This window comes from Drosophila erecta, unplaced genomic scaffold (assembly GCF_003286155.1).
Source record: "Drosophila erecta strain 14021-0224.00,06,07 unplaced genomic scaffold, DereRS2 tig00000126-arrow-pilon, whole genome shotgun sequence".
In the NCBI taxonomy this organism is placed as follows: Eukaryota; Metazoa; Arthropoda; class Insecta; order Diptera; family Drosophilidae; genus Drosophila; species Drosophila erecta.
In genome coordinates this window covers 9,285,252-9,306,119 of record NW_020825209.1, presented here as the reverse complement: position 1 = coordinate 9,306,119, position 20,868 = coordinate 9,285,252, and the positions used below count along the sequence as shown (strand labels likewise).

The following is a 20,868-nucleotide window of genomic DNA, read 5'->3' as shown; positions in this document are numbered from 1 at the left end:
AAATTATATTTTTTTAATTTTTTTGTCAATTTTTTGATATATGATGTTGTAGAAATTCAAAAAAATTAAGAAATGCCCCAAAGCTGAAGTCCTAAACTCCATAACTCAACTTATCTTAATAGGATTTTAATGTTCATAATGTTACATTTTTAATTTTATTCCCAATTTTTACCGATATTCCAGAAAATTATGAAATTTTTCGTTCGCACTTGCACTAGCTGAGTAGCGGGTATCTGATAGTCGAGGAACTCGACTGTAGCATTCTATCTTGTTTTTATAAGAGAAATAGAGAACATATTGATTTGGTTCTTGTAACTTAGCTAACACATTTTCGTCAGTTGTTCCATGTTTTGTGTATGTAATGCATTAAGGATTTGGTCACGAGCTATTTATAATAATTTTTATCGGGTTTCCTTGCCCGTTTTTCGTTTTGAATAGCGCTATCTTCTTGAGACTTGAACACAAGTTCTGAATTCTACTCGCTGAACTTCAATCATAGAAGCAAACACGCATTCCATCAACACGCGGAATATGCGTTTGTTTGGACTTCAGCGGGTATCCCCCGAAGGTCCACCCTAAGCAGCCACCCTAGTTAGCGGTAAGTTGTTTCTAATGTGCACAGAAGACAAATATTTGCTGTTGTCGCCTGTCGCCGCTGGAAAAATAGTGGAAGCCAGCCGGAAATGGTCGTGGATATGGAGTTCGGATTGCGTGTGGAGTGGCAATGGTGAGTTAACGATATTTACAAAACAATATGCCGACCGCAGGACGGAAAGGAAGGCCCGGGACTGGAGAGTAAAAATCAAACAGGTGCACTAAATGAATTCAATATGATAAACCACTTGTGGTTGAACTCCTGGAACTGGGACCTCGGCCAGGACCCCTCCGTGTCCTGCAAGTATCGTGGCTGTATCCCTTTGGACTCAAATCGACTCGATTCGTTTCGTTTCGTTTCGTTTCGTTGCGAGGGAAATTGAGCCATATGTTGCGAATACTAATGGACAGGATATGCCCCGACCCGGAAGTATGTAAGTGTAATTTAAATTGAATTAAGTAGCGAGGGTGGGTTGGGCATGGCCTGGAAAATATGAACTAACCAGATCGGAGCACAAGTTTCGGACCGGAAAAATCTGCGATAAATGCCTGCAAAGTGGCCAGCTCCGTACCCAGAATCCCGAGTCCTTCAGCCCGAATTTCATCCCAGTTGGGCGCTGAAATTGATAATGGATATTTTGCCGCCGCTGCCGTAATTGTTACAAATGTTCTGACAACCTGACAACGAACCCGCCCCTTTGCGAGCATTCCCAGTTTTATGATGGATATGATTATTTTAATTAGCATTATATTTACTCTTGTTTACCCTTTTGCCGCAGCCTCCTTTTATTGCCATCGCCTCTCCACATAATTGCCTTTTCATATGCTCGCAAATGCCGAAAACCAAAAACGGAAAACCGAAAACCAGTTGGATAACCAGTAGGATTGCTGTTAGCTGTTGGCTGTTGGCTGTTTTCCTTCCTGGCTCGTAAATTAGTTTAATTTAATGAGTTTTGCAATGCTGCTGGGGGCCTTCTGTCTTCTGGCATAACGATTATGACACATGTTACCAGACTTTCTGACAGCCCACCTCTCCGATTCACTCCAATTCACTCCTCCATCTCGAAAGTTTCCATTCGGGCGGGTGGAGAGGTGTTCCATGCGAAAGTATTTGCGGCTGGGAGGGTTCCAGGTGGTTTTATAAGTAGCACTGAGTTAACTACGTAGCTGCCACAATTAGCTGGAGTTCGTAAACTCGGGCTGACAGAATTCTACCTTTGAAAATAGATGGAACTGGTGTCCATCTAATGAATTATGTACCGATTTACTATAACTTTGGGCCTAGTAATAATTCACAGGACCAAATGCATTAAGCGTTCATTGTTCTCTCCTATGCGCACATGCATAATCTTATTATTCTTGTAATAAGCACACGTCTAAGTAATTATTTAAAAAATGGAGCAGCAGTTGGTTCTCTACATCCGCTTAGCTTTGAGTTCCAAGCTTTAAACTTGTCGTTGGGAAAGGATTTGGGTGGCAAAATGAAACCAAGAGTTCAAGTGATTCAGAGGGAACTGGTGGAGCTGGTACTCAAGAAAGTGAGGGTCATAGGTCCGCTATCCGCTATCCGCAATCCAGGGAAATATCAAACTATTCAATTGGAAATAGCCAAACTAGATGTCGAGCCAAACAAGGAGATGGCAGATCGTGGATGGAATGGATTAAATCACACCAGCAGTTGAGACGCGGACCGATCAGAGGGTGAATCCCTTGAATTCCGCGACATGGCGGAGCTTCTCCAGGGATTGCATCTAATGCTGAGCAGGGATTGTGTCAAATGCAGAAGGAAGCCGAAGAGTTTCCTGATCACCAGGATATCTTCTCGATATGCCAAATATGGCTTGCGTCCCAGGCGCCATGTGTTTCCCACTAGGTTATTCCCACATGGACAAGTAGTTCCCTTTCGAGGTCTCCATATTTCATGTGCGACTGCTGACCGGCGGTTGGGTGGGTCAGTTGCCAAACTTGGTTGCGGTCGACGCAATGTGTCCAGTCTCCCACGGAAGGGTTGCCTCTAACCTGGGCTTAGATGGCCTCAAGTACTAGCACTTAACTTAACTTACTTTTCAAAGGTGGAATTAAGATGGTCTGAAGAGCGTTCTTAAACGTGGACTTTCAATGGAACTGGCATTTAATCGATATACTACACATTCATTTCAAGGCAGCAAAGTTAAATGCAAATATGTTGTATCAACTTTCTGTTGCACTTGTTATTTGAGACCTGATTCCTTGTCCTTATTAATAAGCCCGTTTAGGGCGAAACCCTCTGCCGGAAAAGCCAATTTGTTAACCATCGAATCGCAGATCGTGTGCGGGAATTACTGTACGGATACTTGGTGCCTGGGCAGGGTGTTCCCAGTTCCAATTCCTTGGGAGTGTGGGTGATTGATAGAGTTGCCCGGCACCTGAGACCGAAATCGAAACTCCCGAGTGCGTCGCGTCGAGTGGGTTTGCCGAAAATTAAGGACAGCACGCGCTGGCAATTGGGAATGGTTATGGGTTATGGGTTATGTGCTGCATGTGCAGCATGTGCCACGTAGAGCTAGACCTATGTGCTTCATGCGGCAGGAGGGACTCGAGTGGATTATTTTGCCTACGGACAATTGCCGGCGGATGGTTGGGGGTCACGACCACATCAACCACCGCCGCGGATGGCGCGTGGACAGGGCGCACTTTCGTCATGCTCGCTTGTGCCGAAAACAAGTGCTGAAACAACTTGCAACAGTGGCAACCTGAGCAACCTGAGCAACCTGAGCAACATGCAACATGAGTGCCGCACCGCAGCGACACCAGCCGCACTATGAGCAACTCGCTGGAGGCTCGGACAGCAACAAACGAAAAAAGGAAAACAGGTTGCTGGTGTAATTTGATTACAATCAACTTCTAATAGAGCAGCAGCAAAGCGGCAACCACCACTTGGGCCCTAAGCCCCTTTGCAGGAAAGGCAGGAAAGTCCTTTCGGAACGCCCAGTTCGAGTTGAAGTACAATACAATTAACGACACGAATCATGATGTGCTTACCTGGCAAACGACCGTCACGTGGCGCGTTCCCAGAAGGCTTACACGTCACAATTTTAATTTTATTAAAGAAACATTTCAAATTAACCGCACACACACACACGCACACAAGCGCAGTGTAGTTGTGTGACATGCGTGTGACCATTGAAAGCGGAAATTGGAGTTCTCGGCTGTCCCAATGCGACAGTTCCGTTTCCCCTTTCCGCTTCCGATTTCGATTCCGTATCCCTCGATTCCGTATAATAACCCGCCTCATCAGGGAGTGACTTTCATAACTTGCAGCATTCTAGACGCTGGCTAATACCCCATGTCCGACTCCTTCAAAAACCGCAAGAAGGGGCGTCTTGGTTGGGTTCAATCAACCGTTGGATTCGCACTTGCGGAGGTGAGTTGCTCCCAACTACTCTAGTCCTAGCTGTCCTGGCTAATCAGACCCAGAAACAGGGTCTGACAGGGTTCGAATACCCGCAGATGATACCCTTTAACCGAATCCGAAGAGTAGGACTGTTATGTAGAGCTAGGAAATTGGCCAAACTAAATACACACTTGAACTTGGACTCGGACTCACCTGCAACGGACGCTGGGGAGGCCCACTCATGGAGTGATGGTGATACATGACGTCGTGCTTGATTTGGGAGGGCATTTGGCTATGTACATGCTGGGCTTGGTGCTTCTGGATGTCGACGGCGGCCAGGGCCTCCGCTCTGCTGAGGATTCCATCGTTGATGCCCGCGAAGATATCACCCTGGGGAGTGGACACAAGATCGCAGATCGGAGTGGTCAGTAGGCTGGTTATTAGCAGGGTTAGGATTAAGTTGGAGGATGCAGGGATATACAGTTTGTCCGCAGGCAAGAACACAAGCGAAACAATATATATGTATATACATATTTGTGTTTACATAGAGAACAAATCACCCAAATCCAATTCGAATTTTCGGTTAAACAAAGACAAACTTCGATGTCAGATACACGTTGGCATACATATAGATATACTGAGAGATATATATATAGGTCGGCGTCAGCGAGAGAGATCAAATATGAAAGATCAAATATCAAAGATCGAATGTACATATATCAAAATGAATTTCAGAAACGGAAAATCAATCAAGTCAAGACAAACATGGTTTCTGGTTTACTTTGTTGTGTTTTCAATATCAACTTACATTCTGACGTGCTGACCACGAATTGCATAATAGGGAAGCATCTTCTAACAAACGACTCTGAAAAGACGGAACAAACATCGATAGTATTGTGTATAGATTCAAGTGCCACTGCAGCAATTATATGTTTGTTTTATTTGTTATTATTTTTTTTTTTGTAAGAATTGCATGAGATGTTGCAGATTCCTGGGGAACTTTAAAGCCTTTAACCAGCGCGCTTGCTATCGATTTTTTCGGCCCCACTAGCGGCTTTTTAAATAAATAATATCAAAAGTTTTTCGGTGTCCGCTGGTTCATCTTCATGTCGTCGCCGTCGTCGTCCTCGTCGTTGTCTATATTATTCCAGTCTTATCGATTTTATATTTTATATATAGATATACATATATATATATGTACGCTTGCGTATATATGTGTGTATATCTGTGCTATACATGAGCATGCAGCAAACTCCTTGTGTACACGAAACTCGCACGAATTTTTCAGTTAATCAATTATTTAGATGCGCACAAAACTTCAAAACGCCGCACGACGAAAACGAAAGACGACAAAGTTGGGGCTTTTCAGTGTGAATGAGACGGAACCCACATGGCCAAAAGCCAAAGGCATCGCTCACGTTTTGCGGCCCATTTTCGGGCGAAAGGCGTAATGCGAAGGACCAGCGGGATGCACAGAGAGAAATGATTTCGCACAAGTTCCGAAATCTAAATACAAAATAAGTCCATTGCAAACATGCCGAATATACATACATTTGGGTGGATAGTCCACTTTTCTAGCCTAATTACTTGTCATTTCCAAGGAACCATTTTTAGGAACTTTAAAGTGGCGAGCAAATAGAATTTCATAGAAACCAGAGGCACACAGTGTTTATTAAACAAATTACTTATTTATATTTTAAAGTCAGATGCTTTTAAGGCGCCTTTTTGATTCCTACTGCATTTTTGGCGTAATTTTGACAAGCGATTACAGTGTAGTGCCGTCCCTGCACCCGTCTCCCTCACGCCGCAGCAGGCTGTCCCTTTTTGGCCCACCAAGGACCGCAATAACCGGGCGGCGGCCATCGCAGAAATCAAAATGTTGTGCATTCCCAATGACGTCTTGGCCCCTTCCTTGGCCAGCCAGCCGACCATGGTTGCTTACCCTTTGTCGAAGGGGGCGTGGCACTTGGGGGAGGGGGAGGGGGAGTGGGCGGTGTGCAAATAATCTGACAGCGACAGTTTGTTTGCACTTGCAGGTGGACATGGCCGCCCCAAAGGGGGTCGTGTTACCTTAATGGCCACGTTTACGCGTGCTCCCATTACGGGATGCCAAGGAAATGACAGACTTCTGGGCTCGAGACACAAAGGACCCGGTGGAGAGAAAAAGAGAAAGTAGTTGGAATTTTACAAGAGCAATTATCTGTGCTAACTCGGTTTTCCACCTGATATGCATGGCTGGTTTTGAATGGCTGACAAAGTCTGTTCCAAAATATAGCAATCCAAATATTGGAACTCATGTACATATGCCTGCTTATAGTTTCCAAATAAAAGTTATTTTTTAAATTTTCAAAAGGTATTTTTGTAGCTTAATTATTATACATTTTAAAATATATTTCAGTGCTATATTTTCTAAGGGGTGCTGAATATTCCATTCCCTGCACTTAAGTGCTATTTATTTTAATCAATAGGAATTATTTGAGCTTTGGATATTTAGTGGCATATCAACCCATTTATAATTCCAATACCATGCATTTGATTTCAGACGACATTTCTTCCATAATTTGCTCCATAAATATGCAAAATATATGTATTCCTAGCCAAATTTTGTCCCATTTTTTGGAAACTGCCTTTTTGTTTTGGCGCTCTAAGCCCGAAATCCTTGTTTTAGCCCAGTCAACGATTTTGATCTCCGGCAGGACGAACGGAACGGAACGGAACGGAAAGCCCTCCTGACCAGAATTCGCAACAGTTTGTTGGCCAATAAATTTTAGCACCGCAACGCAGCAGTGAATTAATTTATGAATTAATATGCGCAGTCATTCATCAAATGTAGCGCTCTCTCGCCCTCTCTTTCTAGCCACGACCTAGGCCAGGAGCCTGGCCAGCGCAGGAGCGAGGGAGAGGGAAGGCGATGGCCAGGACACTGTCTTGACCTGCTCACACACACACACACACACACATACACATGAAGGAGGGGCGGGGGGTTCGCACTGCAGGCTGACACTTGCACATAAATTCTTTATTAGTGTGAAAAATTAATCAAGTGAACTGTTTTGTTTTCCTTCTCGCCCTTTTTTCTCTCCCTGTCTCGCACTTGTTTGTTTGTCTCATTTTTCTCTCCACGTGTGTCTCGCGTTCCTTACGTGTGTGTGTGTGTGTGTGTGTGCTGCATGGTCTGTGGCTGTGTGTGTGTGTGCCTTATATAAATAATTTGATTTTTTGTTTGATGTTTATTTTTGTGGGAATTTAATATTCATGTTGTGTGCAAATAGATACGCATTGCAGAATGCTTAATTTTATCGATTGCGCTGCAAAACAAACCGCCAAAAATACTGGAGCAATTAAAGTCAAATAAATGTAGGTACTTTAAAAGCAGCAGAAGAAAGTTTCAAGACTTTACATTTCATAGTATTTGAATGAATAGTAGTGAATAACTAGATAATAACTATAAGAACAGCACATTAATTCCGGATGAGCATGTCGAAATAAATATTATCTACTACTAATATTCCCTTGGATATTTATTAATTTTTAGGAACTAATTCACATACAACTGTAGATAACTCATGTTTTATAACAAATACTAATGTTATTTATAAATAAGATACATTTTTAAGGAGCTTTGTAAACCTGTTAATGGCATAATGCCCATTTAAACTTTCAGTCAGCAGAAAACGAGTTGCTAATCCTTCGATTTAATTCGTTTTCCGACTTTCCCCTTAGAAAATGCTTTTTACTTCCCTTTTAATTTCGCCAATAATTTGTCAATTGTTTTCCAGCTGGTTTCGTTTTAATGCCGCAGCCATTTAATGCAGTTTATGAATATTTAAATCAAATTAACGCCGCCGCTGTCCATTTAGCGCGCCAACCAAACAATTCAACTTAAATGACAAATGCCCAAAGCCTCCCTCGCAGTTTCCAAAAGGAGGAACATCAAAAAAAGAAAAAACAGAGCCAGAACCAGAACCAGAAAACAAAAAAATAAGAACTCCCGCCCCTGAAAATCACACTTCCTGCTGCTTTTCTGCTGGCTTTTCAGCGGGCATATAACTTCGGTCCAGGGGATCGGCGACAAATTTCCATTTAATGGACTGCAAGGCGTTAAGTGTTTTTGTAACCAGCTAAAAAGGAGCTTCTTCAGCCGCATGTACCACCCCCACCCCCCGAGGGCGGATTGCCCCCTGCCCTTCGCCGACTACTTAATGCCCAGCCAGGGGTAGCATATAAATCCTATAAATCCGCCGCTTTGATCATTCAACTTGGTCTGCTGGCAGCTTTTCAAAAAGCCGAAAAGTGGCTAACGGCCAGTTGAAGGAGGCAAGGTGGCAGGGGGCAGGGGGCTGTAAAGCCGATAAGCAAATGTAGTTGTTGCCCCTTAAAGAAGGAAATACACTTGAAGTGATTTCCTCCTTTTTTCCGTTTAAAGTGCTTCTGTGTCGGATTAATTCAAGGACTTGCCGCGCGGGGTTGCAAGATGGGGGTGGGGAAAATTCGCGGTCGGCGGGGCGGGAAAAAAGTTATTCACCTGTTCGGGCAATCAGCCTGCTTCTTTTTGTCTAACAATTTCCCCGCATCTTTTTCGCATTTGTTTATGCACTTTTTATGCCCAAGCAATGGGTGGTATAATTTTGGTGGAACACCCAGACACTTTTGCCTCCATAAATTGCCTGCCACTTAGTTTTTATTGGTGTTTCTGAAGTTTAATTGAAATTTTTCCATTTGTAGGTTTTTTTAAATAACTTTACTTTACGTTAGCATGTTTTACTTCGCAACTATTTTATTTTCAAAGCTTCTGGGTCTTCAACTTGAATGAATAATATTTATTCCGCTTTAAATGCAATTGAAAATGTATTGCTAATAAAAAGGAAATAAAAAATATTAATTCCAATTATTGCGCTAAATATAAGGAAATGTAAATATTCTGTTAGTTTTTATACAACATACTTAAACATTACGATTGGTAAACGATATTCCCATTTTTATTTGTATCTTCCACAATTACATATCTTTAATCCGTAAAATTCGCACTCATCAACGATGCTATAACCATTTCCATTCAGCCATGGTCGTTTATTTTTTGTTCGTCTTTGTTCTTCTACCCTGGGCTTTTACATTTTTTATTTGTCTAGCTGGTCAGCAGCGCATACAAATAGTTGGTAAATAATTAATGCAAATGAATTTCAAATCACTTTTCAAGGTTACTGCACAACCTTTCAGTTTGGGTTCGCTTCGTGGGGAGCGAAAGACCCACAAAATCCGGGAAACTTTAGGCGACACTCACGGCGTAATTAAGACAAATACTTTGCCGGAAATAATCGCCAGTGGAAAATGGGAAGTGCAGTTGCATAGCCATTTCCGTTTCCGTTTCCATTTCCATTTCCCGTTTCCCGTTTCCTTTTTGGTTTTTGCTTTTCGCTTTTGCACCTGTAATCCTGGGACAGCAGACTGGCATCAATAAACCTGTCTGAGAACTGTCAGTAATAACCATTTAATGTCTGCCCATGTTCCCATTCAATTTTTAACTCAAAGCTTATAAAAGATTCAGAAGGACACTGGGAAACTCCGAGACGCCTGCCAAATACACCGAATTATTCGTTATTTATGCATTCAGACGGGAAAAACACGGCATCCTTAAGCTCTATATATCCCTCAACTGAGTGTTGCATGTCGGTATTCCCTTTTCCCATTCAGCTGCCAAATGCAAATGAAAGTATGAATGGAGTCCATATTTGCGGGTCACAGGAACACACACAGGCTCTTATATATTGGCAACTTTTCCCTTTCTATGCGCAAAACTGATATTTAAATGCTAAGCCGAGGATCTAGCACTTCAGGAACACTTCAATTTTAGTATTAATTAGGAAAGCTGTCCTTGACTTTTTCGGAATAACAACAAGTTTATATTGTAATCGTAGTCGGATATAAGACATATTTATCAGTGAAGTGAAAAGTATTAAGGGCAGATATTACCTTTGCCTCTGATTTATTTTTACCTCTGATGATTTGAGCCCTTCTAAAACAGGGATAACGAACATTTTGTAAGCCAAGTTAAATATAAAGCATTTATATAAGGTGCTCCAATATTGATGTAGCTCATAATCTTTAGGATGACTTGAAGTTCTGTGGTCGTAGAAGGGTTTTGATTGAATTTGTTGTGGAATGACTCGGAAGAACTCAAATGAAATCGTACTAATGTGAAAATCATACCTCGAGAGAATCGCAAGATGATGAGATGTGAATCTGTAGAAGGAAGGATATTCTGTGCTATAGTAAGTGTCTTCTGAGTTATTAATATATACTTATTTAAGTGCTTAACGGCTTTAAATTACACTTGAGTTATAATAAAAAGCGTAAAAGTGCTTGCAATATGTGGACAAATTAATATCTTTAATCTCAGGCCCATAAATCCAGAGCATCTATGATGGCATCATTTATAAATAGTAAAGAGCATTTATAGAGATTGTATGTGCACATTAAATGTAAAAACGAGAGGGAAATCGATACAACTTTATTAAGAATCGTCGCCTTTTTAGTCCAAAATTTTCACTGAGATTCAATCCCAAGACAATGAAAGACAGGTGCTTTCTGCTATCTTATAGCAACTCATAGTAAAACCAATTAGATGTAAGATCAAGAGAAATCAAAAGTGGACAGAAAGTGTGCTGACAATCAGCGGATTGCCCCCAAAAATTTCTGGGATTCCTGTGCACCACAGCGATGGGTTCGAATGGGATCATTGGGTGAGGTTCTCCCGGCAACTGGCGATGGATACTTACAGATGGATTTGGCATGCAGCGACGCATTTGCTCCGAACTTCGATAGGAGGGACTGTAGCGTCCTGGAAAACAACTGGGCGCTGACATTTTCATTTTATCCGTCGTCGAGTACATCGACATTGTCATGCAGCCGCCGACGAAATCCTCCTCCAGCTTGAACGCCCTGGAGGCGTCGAAAGTGGTTGGCGAGTAAATTTTGAAGCACTTACTGGGACAGCCTTAGCACGTGTCCTGCATGCAGGACATCAACAAATATCAAATGCACTGGGCCCGCTCAACTGCGCCCTAACTTATATATATTTCTGCTTATATATTGGCTTCGATTCTTCGATCGATCCTATGCACTGCACTTGTATTTAGTTAATGAATTGAATGGGTATTTGTGTAACGCGACAGAACTGAGAAAAAAATCACAGTAAAAAAATGTTGCCCAAGTAGTTACAGAATGCCGTCGGTTAAAATTTCTTATTTTTATATATTTATTTATTTTTGCTTGCCTTTTGGACTGGCAATCGACTGGTTGTTACGCGCACTCGAAACGGTTAAACGGTTTGGCGTCGGCGTTCAAACTGTTTACCGTTTGCGAAGCGGAGCTGTTGGCCCGCGTTTTATGCCGACTTCCGTTTCCTGTTTCTGGGACTTGCAATTTGGTTACGTGGTATTATTCTGCCTGTTTCTGTACCGCTCGACCGTACCGCCGCGCTATGTGAGCGTATGTGTGTGTATTTATTTTTGCAGACGCCTTTAACAACTATTTTTTTCGAAATTTTCAAAAACGCCAGCGCACAGGACACAGATTTCACAACTAGACAAGCGCGCGTGGTGTTGTGATAAAGAATTCTATGATGAGTTTCGCTAACTTCAGAGTTTATTTTCAATGGGGCGGACGACATGTTTTCATTATTTATCAGCGTGGGCGTGTCCTGCCCGCTGCCTCAAAATGGCAGCCAAATTCCTTATATAACGCCAGCGTGTGCCCTTTGATTGGTCGCCCGATGGGAGCGGGCAGCGCAGCCGGCGCCTTCGTTCAGCTGGAATTGGGCAGCAGTCGGTGTGTCTCTACCCGGCGAGTCCTTCCAAACTTGACGAAGCCAATGCCAGCGTCAGTGGTGCGGCGTCTGCGCACTGCCACATCGGCGGCCAGTGGGTGGAAGTGGGTGGTTGCGGGCCAAGCTGGGTAGCACCACCCCCTGAGAGCCCTGGAAAAGCCGAGCATCGCAATGCCCCGCAATGTCCGGCATATGGCACAAATTCTTTTTCCTCCGCATTTCTGCCTCTCTCTCTATTTTCTCTCTCTTTTTGTGATTTTCGAAGGGGAGCCGCTGGGCGGTGGGTGGTTTTCGGTGGGTGGCTTTCGGTGGGTGCCTTTCGCTGAGCCTCAACAAAAGGCACAAAACGCCAACGCGGCGGCGGACCAACAATGCCAACAGAGAAATGGGCGTACATGTCAGTGGGGCTGATGGAGCCGGCGAGCGGAAAGGTAGGGAGGGGCGCGGTGGGGGTGGTTGGAGCAGGAGGCGGTGGCGGTGGGCAGGGATAGCCAGCAGGTGGGTCAGTTCCGAAATGGGGGAGTGGCGATTCGAAGGCCTAGTTGTTGCAGTGCAACTGTTAAAAGCATGCAGCATGGCAAATCAACTACAGGGTGTCCCGATCGCAGTAGCCAGGCTAACAGGGTGCCACCTTGGGAATCTCTTTGTTTGTTAATCAAATCTTCAAACATTTTAACTTTGTCACCCAATATGAAGAGCAGTATGCAAATTCAGCAAAGTATTGAAAAAAAAACTTCATCATTGTAACATTTCTCTGGTTCAACCTAAAAAAAAATGTTTTTAAAGATATGTATGATAGGTTTCAAAATAAGATATATTTTGGACAATGAAATATTTAGTTCTCATTTGAAATAAACGTGTTATATTTTATCCTTCGCTTAAATGCTGATCGGAAGTAGAAATTTTATCTGATTAGTGATACTGATACTGTCGTTTAATCGATATTGTACACACCCTAAAACCCAAAGACAAATTAGTTTCGTTATAAATTACTGTTTTTTTTTTAATAAGCCTGGTTTTTGTTTAGTTTTTAAATCGAAAATTCGATCTCCTGGCGCCATCTGTGGGTCAGTCCCAAATTGTAAAGCACGAACACTGAAAAAGGATTTTACATATGCTTCCAGTTCCGAAAGCTTTTAAGGACTATTTACATGAAAAGCTCCAAAAGGAGCTCAAAGTTGACAGAAAACAAAGTCTGAGTTGTGAAAGCTTCGAAAAAACCAAAAAAGCCCAGGAAAAGAAGCCCAAAAGCTATGGCAAGCCCATTCAAAATCCAAGCCAAGAAAGAAACAAACTTCAACTTTGGTTTTCAAATCCACTTCATTGTTTCTCATTCGATTTTTTTGGTTTGATTTTCATTTTTGTACAATTATCTAATAGGCTCCGTTGTTAATATTTCACAAGTTATTGTAGAATCGTGTATAAAACTTTTTACAAGGGTAGTCTAATATGGGACCTCAACGTGACCAAAGGATAAGTTGCGGATGAGTTGAGTTTTGGTGAGCGATGAAGCACAACATGGCCTATAATGAATTTCATAAATTCGATCAGGAATCATAATACCTTGTTGTATAGCCTATACCAAATACGTACATATATATCAACCTAAAGTTATGCGTCTCTATAAAATACCATATCTAATGTTTGAACATAACAAATTTGAACTAATGCGCCAAGCGAGCAGCAAACGATCTGGGTGAAAGTACGGGTCTACATGTTGGGGCATTACTACCTATGTATGTATGTATGCATGTATGCGTGTGTTTGCTGACCCCCAGTGAGATCTATGGTCCTACGAGTCGCGATGATCTGGGGATGATTTGAATTCTCGGTCGCAATTCCATTTGCTTTGTGCATCGGTGTCGTTGCAATTGTGTTGTCAGTTTTCCCCTTCCTTTCTATTAGTTCCTGTTGGTGGTACGAATTCGATTTCCCTACTCGTTGCCCAGAGTTCTTATACATAAATGTGCATATGTAATCCCGTGTAAGTCCTACGGCTCCTGACGCCCCAGCAATCCGTACACGATGCGCCGTCGATTCTGCACCTCCGCCCTCATGGATTCCGTGTAGGGATCGAAGGACAGCAGCCGCTTCTTCCGCCGGAAGATGCCCTCCTTCCGCATGATGGCGCACCGCATCAGCTGCTCGTTGACGGGGAACTGCAGGAACTCCAGGATGGAGCGCAGCTCCCGCTCCGTGTGGTGCACCAGGTCGTCGTAGAACACCACCTTGATGCTGCCCGTAAAGTTGCGCGCCCAGCTGAGGTTCATCATCTCCCAGCCCTTGAGCTTGTTGCTCACGAATTGCTGCCAGTCTGTGACGAAAACGAAAGCGGTTAGGAATATTAAGCATATGCATATTTATGCATACAAGTTATTGGCACAGCCTAATACTCGTAGCTACTAATTTGCGATGCATAACTGTCGTAATTGGACTTAATTAGTTACCAAGACCAGCCAACGTACATTTTCCCTTGGTGCGCTTGTAGCGGTCCGGGGATGCGAATCCGATGTGGCCGCCACTCTGGCGATTGAACTCCGCGATGATGGCCTTCTCCGGGTCGCGGACGAGGAGAATCGCTTTCGAGAAGGGGGCCCACGCCTTGCTGCCCCACTCGTGGGTCTTCACCAATAATACTGAGCTGTTGCAGACGTTCTCCGCCGGGAAGCCGGTCTTCAGCAGGCCGTAGTCCTTGTAGATGCTGCCCGTCAGGATGCCGGTGGCCTGCTGGAGCAAGTACCTCAGCCACGTGTTCCCGCTGCCTGGAAAGCTGGCCAGGGCGGTCAGCGCTGGCAGGGATTGCAGGGCGGCACTGACGTCACTGGGCAGGGCCGCTAGAGAGTGAATTCAGATTGAGTTCAGAAAGGTCAAGCTCTGGTCAGCACTCACTGTAGAAGTCGGACTTGTAATCCGCGTAGATTGGAAGATCTCGATTTATGTACTTCAGGTCGCGACACCAGCGTATCGTCATCTTGCGGCTGGGCATCGGAAACCGAGGACTATGAAAGCTGGGAAACTGTGGACACGAATTGGAGGAAAAGTTGCATTAAATTGGCGTAAACATGCTCCATCCCATCCCTCGAGCGGCGTGCCTGCTATTTTTGTACACTTTCCTTGGAATGCCCACATGTCAGTCGAGTTTGCTAAGCGGAAAATTGGAAAACTGTAAGCCCGCACCACTCGTGACTCACCTCGGCGAAGCGTTCGATGCGCGGCCTTTTGGGATGCGATCCGGGTATGTTGTTCATCGACAGGAACAAGACGCCGCCGATGTAGATGATGATGGTTGCCGAGACACCGAAAAAGCGCCAGCCTTGTAGTGCCATATCGCCGTCTTTGCATTACTGAAACCGGGATTACCAACGGGCTTATTATTAGCTGCGGATTGTGGTGGCATCATCGAGCGGTGCTCGTTTATGTAAAAATAATTCAAATGAACATGTTCGCATTAATGAAGCCAATTATCTGTGTATTTTAGCCAGGAACAGGAGCGACAAGCGGAGGAAGCGGAATCAATTTTTTGTTTTCTGTTGATTTTGTTATGACAACGAAACAAGGGCGCAAGGGGCGGGACGGGACGGGGAGCAGAAGCCACTTGGCTAACATGACTAACTTGGCCAAAATAGGCCCATTTGGCCCATTTGGCCACCGCCCTCCCAGAATGGAAATGGTAACCCCGACAACCCGCCAGTCAGTCAGACAGTCGCCGGAAATGGGGCGCACTTCAGTTTGGGTAGCAAATGAAAATTGTGAAAAGAAAAGCCACCAGAAGGCAGGTTTTTCCAGCCCAGTAGCACGAAAAAAGCGTACTCTCATTCCATTTTGGGGTCCTCAATTGATTGATAACTTGTCATTCGCGCTGCTAAAGGTCTTCGATGACTAAATATAATATAAATATCATCACATTGCCCAAAATCATTAGGGGTAGAGAAATGTAATTGTTGAATTTAGACAAATATTATATTAAAATTTCTAGACCTTTGTGAAAATAATAAATGAGTGCGGCAAGTATCCTTTTAGGCCATAATGACAGATAATCTGTTATTCTGGAGAACACTTATCCATAAAGCCTTAAATACCCCTTCAAAAAAGGGCATCGTGGGGGCATGAGAATAAGAGAATAAAAGCCTTGTCATGCCTTCAACGGAATTCCTTGAGCTGCATAAAACGCTCACGAAATCCGCAAAAGGACACCCCATCACACACACACACATGTTACGCACACACATATGAGCAAGCCAAGCAGCTAAATGCGAAAATTTATGCAACAGCTGGGCGAAAAGGCGGCGAGGGGTGTTCGAAGGGTACTCGTCCTTGGCCGAGCGGATCCTTGAGGCACCGATAAACTCTGGCCCATCGGATGCCGGCGGAAAAGCCGCTGGATGATGATATAAGACATAGGGCTCTCCACCCCGGAAGAGCGCGGAAGTCGACCGAACACCAGCGAACAGACCGGAACTTCTCGAACCACCCACCCCTCCTCGAGAAAATCGCGACGCTGAATGGTGGTGGGCCAAAAACTAGTTCAGCGCTGAAACAAGACGCAAACAAAAACAAAACCCAAGGCGGAAAAACGGAGAGCGGCATAAAAAATAGGAAAGCTGAACGTGCACTGAGAGAAAGTGCAAGCGTGTAGGACACACATAGATTTTACTGGCTTGACATTTTGCGAAAATAATAGCTGATTACCATTAAATAGAAGCAAAATAAGACACATCCGAAATACAAACTTTGACAAATTTAATTGAAAAATTAAATTTTTCTCTCACAGGGGATTCTACTCTAATCACTCCTAAAAAGCTAAATTCCTAATTTGGTGATGATCCATAGGTATATTGCTTTTCTCAGTGCATGCTAGAGACTATGTAATGAAATGGCTCGGCGTCCGCAAAAGTGAAATAGAGAAATATCATAAAAAATGGGCACCACCAGCTTCGCGGGTCGGATGCGGCGATCAAAAGGGGTTGGATGGCAATAATTTGATTGTTTTGCGGCATAAATCAGACAAAAGCCGAGCACATTAGCGCAGCCAGCATAATGGATGGACACAAAAAACGAAGCCCAAAAAACCCAGAAACGTTGGCATCGCAGGTGGAATGGAGGCCCAGCCCACAGGTTTACATAATGCGCACAGAAGGGGTTCCCGAGCCCCCTACCAAATGAGAAAGGGGAGGTTCCCCCATTCCCATACCCATACCCATTCCCATAACCCACCAGAATCACCCAATGAATATGCATTTTGATTGCGAGCCCAAAGCCAAACAAATGTGCAGAATAATCAAAAATAAGCACAGCAATGGGGCCATGTGCGATGAAACAATGCATGGGATCAAATAAACAAATGCTGTTGGCGAATAAATTCGAATCGGCGATGGTATGTTTCGCATTTTTCTCATTTTTCTAATTTTTCATAACCATTCGCTTGAATGTAAACAAATCATTTCGTGCGTTCGCCGTACGAATATACGAATATGAATGTATAAGTTGTACTTACCGATACCGATTCCGTATCCTGCCCCTTTTAACGCCGCTGACAACCACCAACCAGCCGACCAGCGACAAACACGCCCAGAATTCGCAGCTACATGTCAGTTGGTGCAAATGTAGCAATGGCAATCGAAGTTCGGGGAGATGCTGATAAAAATGGGGGAATCACAAGGCGGCCATTTGCGGCTCCGTGCGCTGCTTAAAATCACCAAGAACACATTGGATACTAACAATAACACGCACACGCACACTGGCAAAAAAAATCACTGTGAAAAAATAAACAAATCCGATGGCAGCAGCAGCAACAACAGCGACAATCGCCAACACAGGGCCAAACAAACAAAAAACGGCAGCAAAACAAATGTGAACTATTTATTTGTGCCACTCGGCCCACACGTCGTATGCGCAATGCTAGTTGTGTGTTGTGTGTTGCGTGTTGCGCGCTGTGTGGTCCGTGTGCTCCGTGTGTCCGAGAATTTCTGTTCGGCTCGGAGGAAGTGGAATCCACACGGTACGACCCGCAGCAGCAGCAACAGCAGCAGCAGCAGCAGCAGTAGCAGCAGAAGAAGAAGCGGCATCAGCATCGCACTGGGGGATGATTGAAAGCTCTTTTTGCGTTGATGGCGTTGCCACCGAAGCGGAAAAGCTCTCATAGCAACCCCAAGATTTGGGCTCTTTATGGGCTCCACGCAGGCGCCGATCTTTCACGGAGTTTCCAGAAAAGCTCAATAGGTGGACGGTGGCATAGTAATCCGCTTGAGGAAATATGTATTGGTTAAATTTGCGTTATTCGAGTGTTATGTATTTCAGTTTAAAGAGAACTAAGCTAATGTTCTTTATGAATATATTATGATAAAATATATAACACCTAAGCGGCTTTTCAACTTTGCGCAGGCGCCGATCTCCGCTAGAGTTTCCATAAGTGCTCAATAGGTGGACAAGGCCAGAGTTATTGATTATATTTGCACAAGTCGTTACCTATTGAACATATTTCAATTGAAACTAAATTCAATATTGGTTCCTGGGTTAATTAAATAAATTACAATTGAAAGTTTCTTCTTGGATTTTTTATATATAAAAGACCGCCCATCCAAATAAAATGATTTCTTAGTTTTTACATTTTCTTCTTTTATTCAAATAAGTTCTGCTTGCCTCGATTTCTCATTCATATTTCACCTTGCCTGCTGGGGACTTAGCTTCACTTGCATCGGTTTTTCGTAGTTTCATTTAGTGTTCGAATTGGGGTTCGTATTATTTTGCAGCAACATCATACCTTGTGGTGAGTAAAAGCTGATATGATGTAGATTTGGCACACTACAAAGTAACTCGCAACCGAAGGCAAGTTTGTTGTCATATTCGTTTGTATTCACTTTTATTTGCGCTTCTTTAACATGTGCTAATTTCTTAGTTTGTTTTCATTTTTGCTTTGGTTTAGTTCTCATTTAGTTTAGTTTAAATTATTTTTTGCGTATAATTTCACTATAAGTACATTCTCTTTAGTATTCGGTCAACATTGCGAAATTAGCAATTAGGAGAAAAAAAAATGTATTTATACATTTATATAGGAATTATCTCTAGACTCGTGGGACTTATTATGCGCTACCTTAAACTAATGTACAAAAATATCGGTAACTTAAATACGAGCAATTTAAAATTTAAAATCAACAACGACAACAATCCGCAATATTCAATGCAATATAGTACAATACAGAGTAGGTCATAATCGGTCATCTGGCATATCTTCAGTTAAAAACAATCGATTAAAAATGATCCATATACATAATTGACTCACAGAGTTTTTCGTTGACTGACAACAATTGAACCGAGAGTGAGTGGTACGTAAGAAATCAGTTAGACATACTTGTATATATAAAGATGTATATATATCGGGAATGGGACCTATATAGTGGGTGCCTGGCTAAGGGTATATCGATGATTATATGATGGCTACCTTCTGGTCAATAACTCTCCTGTTTCGGGCATTATTATCATTAACTTTTCTAGGTTTTCCTATTGTGTTTACACGCTTATATAAAAAAGAGAAAAAAAAAACAGACATTTTGTGGTCCCTGGCGTATGTAATTCAATTTAAATGGCCTCCTCCTTGGCATTTAATCTTGGCCTCCTCAACAAATGAACCCAATAAACGACTAAATCAAAATCTTATAGAGTTACTCCTGCTTCATCTTCCGGCTGTGTTTTGAATTACATAAGTGTTGTGCTTGTCGTTTCTTATGTCTTATTACATTTAGTTGGACTGCTTAGCTGGCTGTGACCCATTTAAGTTTTGCATTTTTTGTGTACTTTTTGGTTTTGGTTGCTTTGGTTTTCATTGTATTGAACCCATTTGAGAATTCCTTGTTCCTTGAATTTCAGGTTTTTCATGTTGCTGTGGACTAGTTTTGGAGAAATACATTTTATTTAAATGGGAAAACCATTTTTCGTCGGTTTTTTACAACTACTTGAATTATTTTAGGTAAAGTTTCTGGCGATTTTAAAATGAGTTTACTAAATTATACAAATTTAAACAGGTTTGCACAATAAATCATCTATTGAGATTACAACTCAATTGATCGTGAATAAATTTTTTCCAATTTGTATTGTGTTCCATTAATGAATTTCTCATAAAAAATCAACGAAATATGCTTATCCCCAAGAAGTAGTGTCAATTTGAAATAATAATCGGCATTTATCGATGTTTTTGAGGAAAGTCAGCGATAAATATTGATTACTCGTTAAAATTTTCATAAATTGTAATGCGTTCCTACCATTTAAGGTAGAAACCTTTTTCAAAATACTTGAATTGATATAGTACCTAATCCTAAAGGTTGATTTTTTTCATTTTAAGTGTGTGGGTGTGTTTGTATTGTGTTTGTGTGTGTAGGTTAGTGCGCTTAGTACAGTACGATAGGTATCGATAGCCGAAGTAGCCAGAGCGATAGTAAGTGGCTTGAGTACAGCTTAACATCCTTTTTTGTGGCTAGTTGAAACTACGAAACTCTAGAGTTGGGTGTCTAACTTTTCCTTACGGACTCTACCGTCTGATTAGTGAGTGCGTCTAGGGCCTGGCTAGTAACTGTATTTAGTTAAGCGATTAGTTCAGAGCAAAAATAGAAATCAAAAATGAAAAAGCAACAATAAATCGTGTTTCCTGCCTACATAGTCTTGAGATACATTTTTGTTTTCGGCGGCGGTGCGACAAACTCGATTCGGTTTCGAAATAGATCTTGAACTGCACTAAACTACTTAAGTTCTAGAGTTGCCTTCCTTATGGCGAGATAGTTTCTCTAGTTAGGATTGGAGAATGAGGTGAAGGTCAAAGGTCAAAGGACAAAGGTCAGAGGACAAGCGAGGAATCAGGTGAACGAAACCGAATGGATGCAGGGACTTTCGACTTTGGAGCTTGGATGCTTAAGAGGCTTAAGGTTTACAGAGCTAGTCTAAGTTTTTCGATAGGTTTGACTAACGCTTCGATAGGCTTAACCGAGGGTGTTCAACAAGTAAATCGCTAATCTATGCATATTATAGGCTCTATATTTAGATATTCGTATGCAGGTGTATGCCTTATGTATGTGTTTAGTGTGTTTGT

General features: G+C 42.7%; 2 protein-coding genes across 13 annotated transcripts in view; both read right to left on the bottom strand.

The window, feature by feature from the left end:
• The window catches only part of LOC6550714 (inhibitory POU protein), a 28,139-nt gene extending 16,526 nt beyond the window's left edge, over positions 1-11,613 (bottom strand). For 4 of the 12 annotated variants that reach the window (XM_026982114.1, XM_026982117.1, XM_026982115.1 and 1 more), the window contains exons 1-4: positions 10,744-11,613; positions 10,175-10,207; positions 4,776-4,832; positions 4,181-4,357 (exon numbers count right to left, since the gene is read on the bottom strand). In XM_026982114.1, coding sequence (XP_026837915.1) covers positions 4,181-4,357; positions 4,776-4,832; positions 10,175-10,207; positions 10,744-10,869 — 393 coding nt within the window. In that variant the 5' untranslated portion in view covers positions 10,870-11,613. The remainder of the gene's footprint in view (positions 1-4,180; positions 4,358-4,775; positions 4,833-10,174; positions 10,208-10,743) is intronic. The other 8 variants (XM_001978060.3, XM_026982119.1, XM_015155804.2 and 5 more) reach the window with 2 other exon arrangements.
• Positions 11,614-12,845: 1,232 nt separating this feature from the next.
• Positions 12,846-17,846, bottom strand: LOC6550804 (WSCD family member CG9164). The gene is made up of 5 exons (XM_001978059.3): positions 17,287-17,846; positions 14,984-15,136; positions 14,682-14,808; positions 14,258-14,626; positions 12,846-14,106 (listed from the first exon to the last, which is right to left on the bottom strand). Exons 2-5 carry the CDS (start codon positions 15,116-15,118, stop codon positions 13,784-13,786), a joined length of 954 nt encoding a protein of 317 aa, XP_001978095.1. The 5' UTR covers positions 15,119-15,136; positions 17,287-17,846; the 3' UTR covers positions 12,846-13,783.
• Between the last annotated feature and the right edge of the window lie 3,022 nt (positions 17,847-20,868).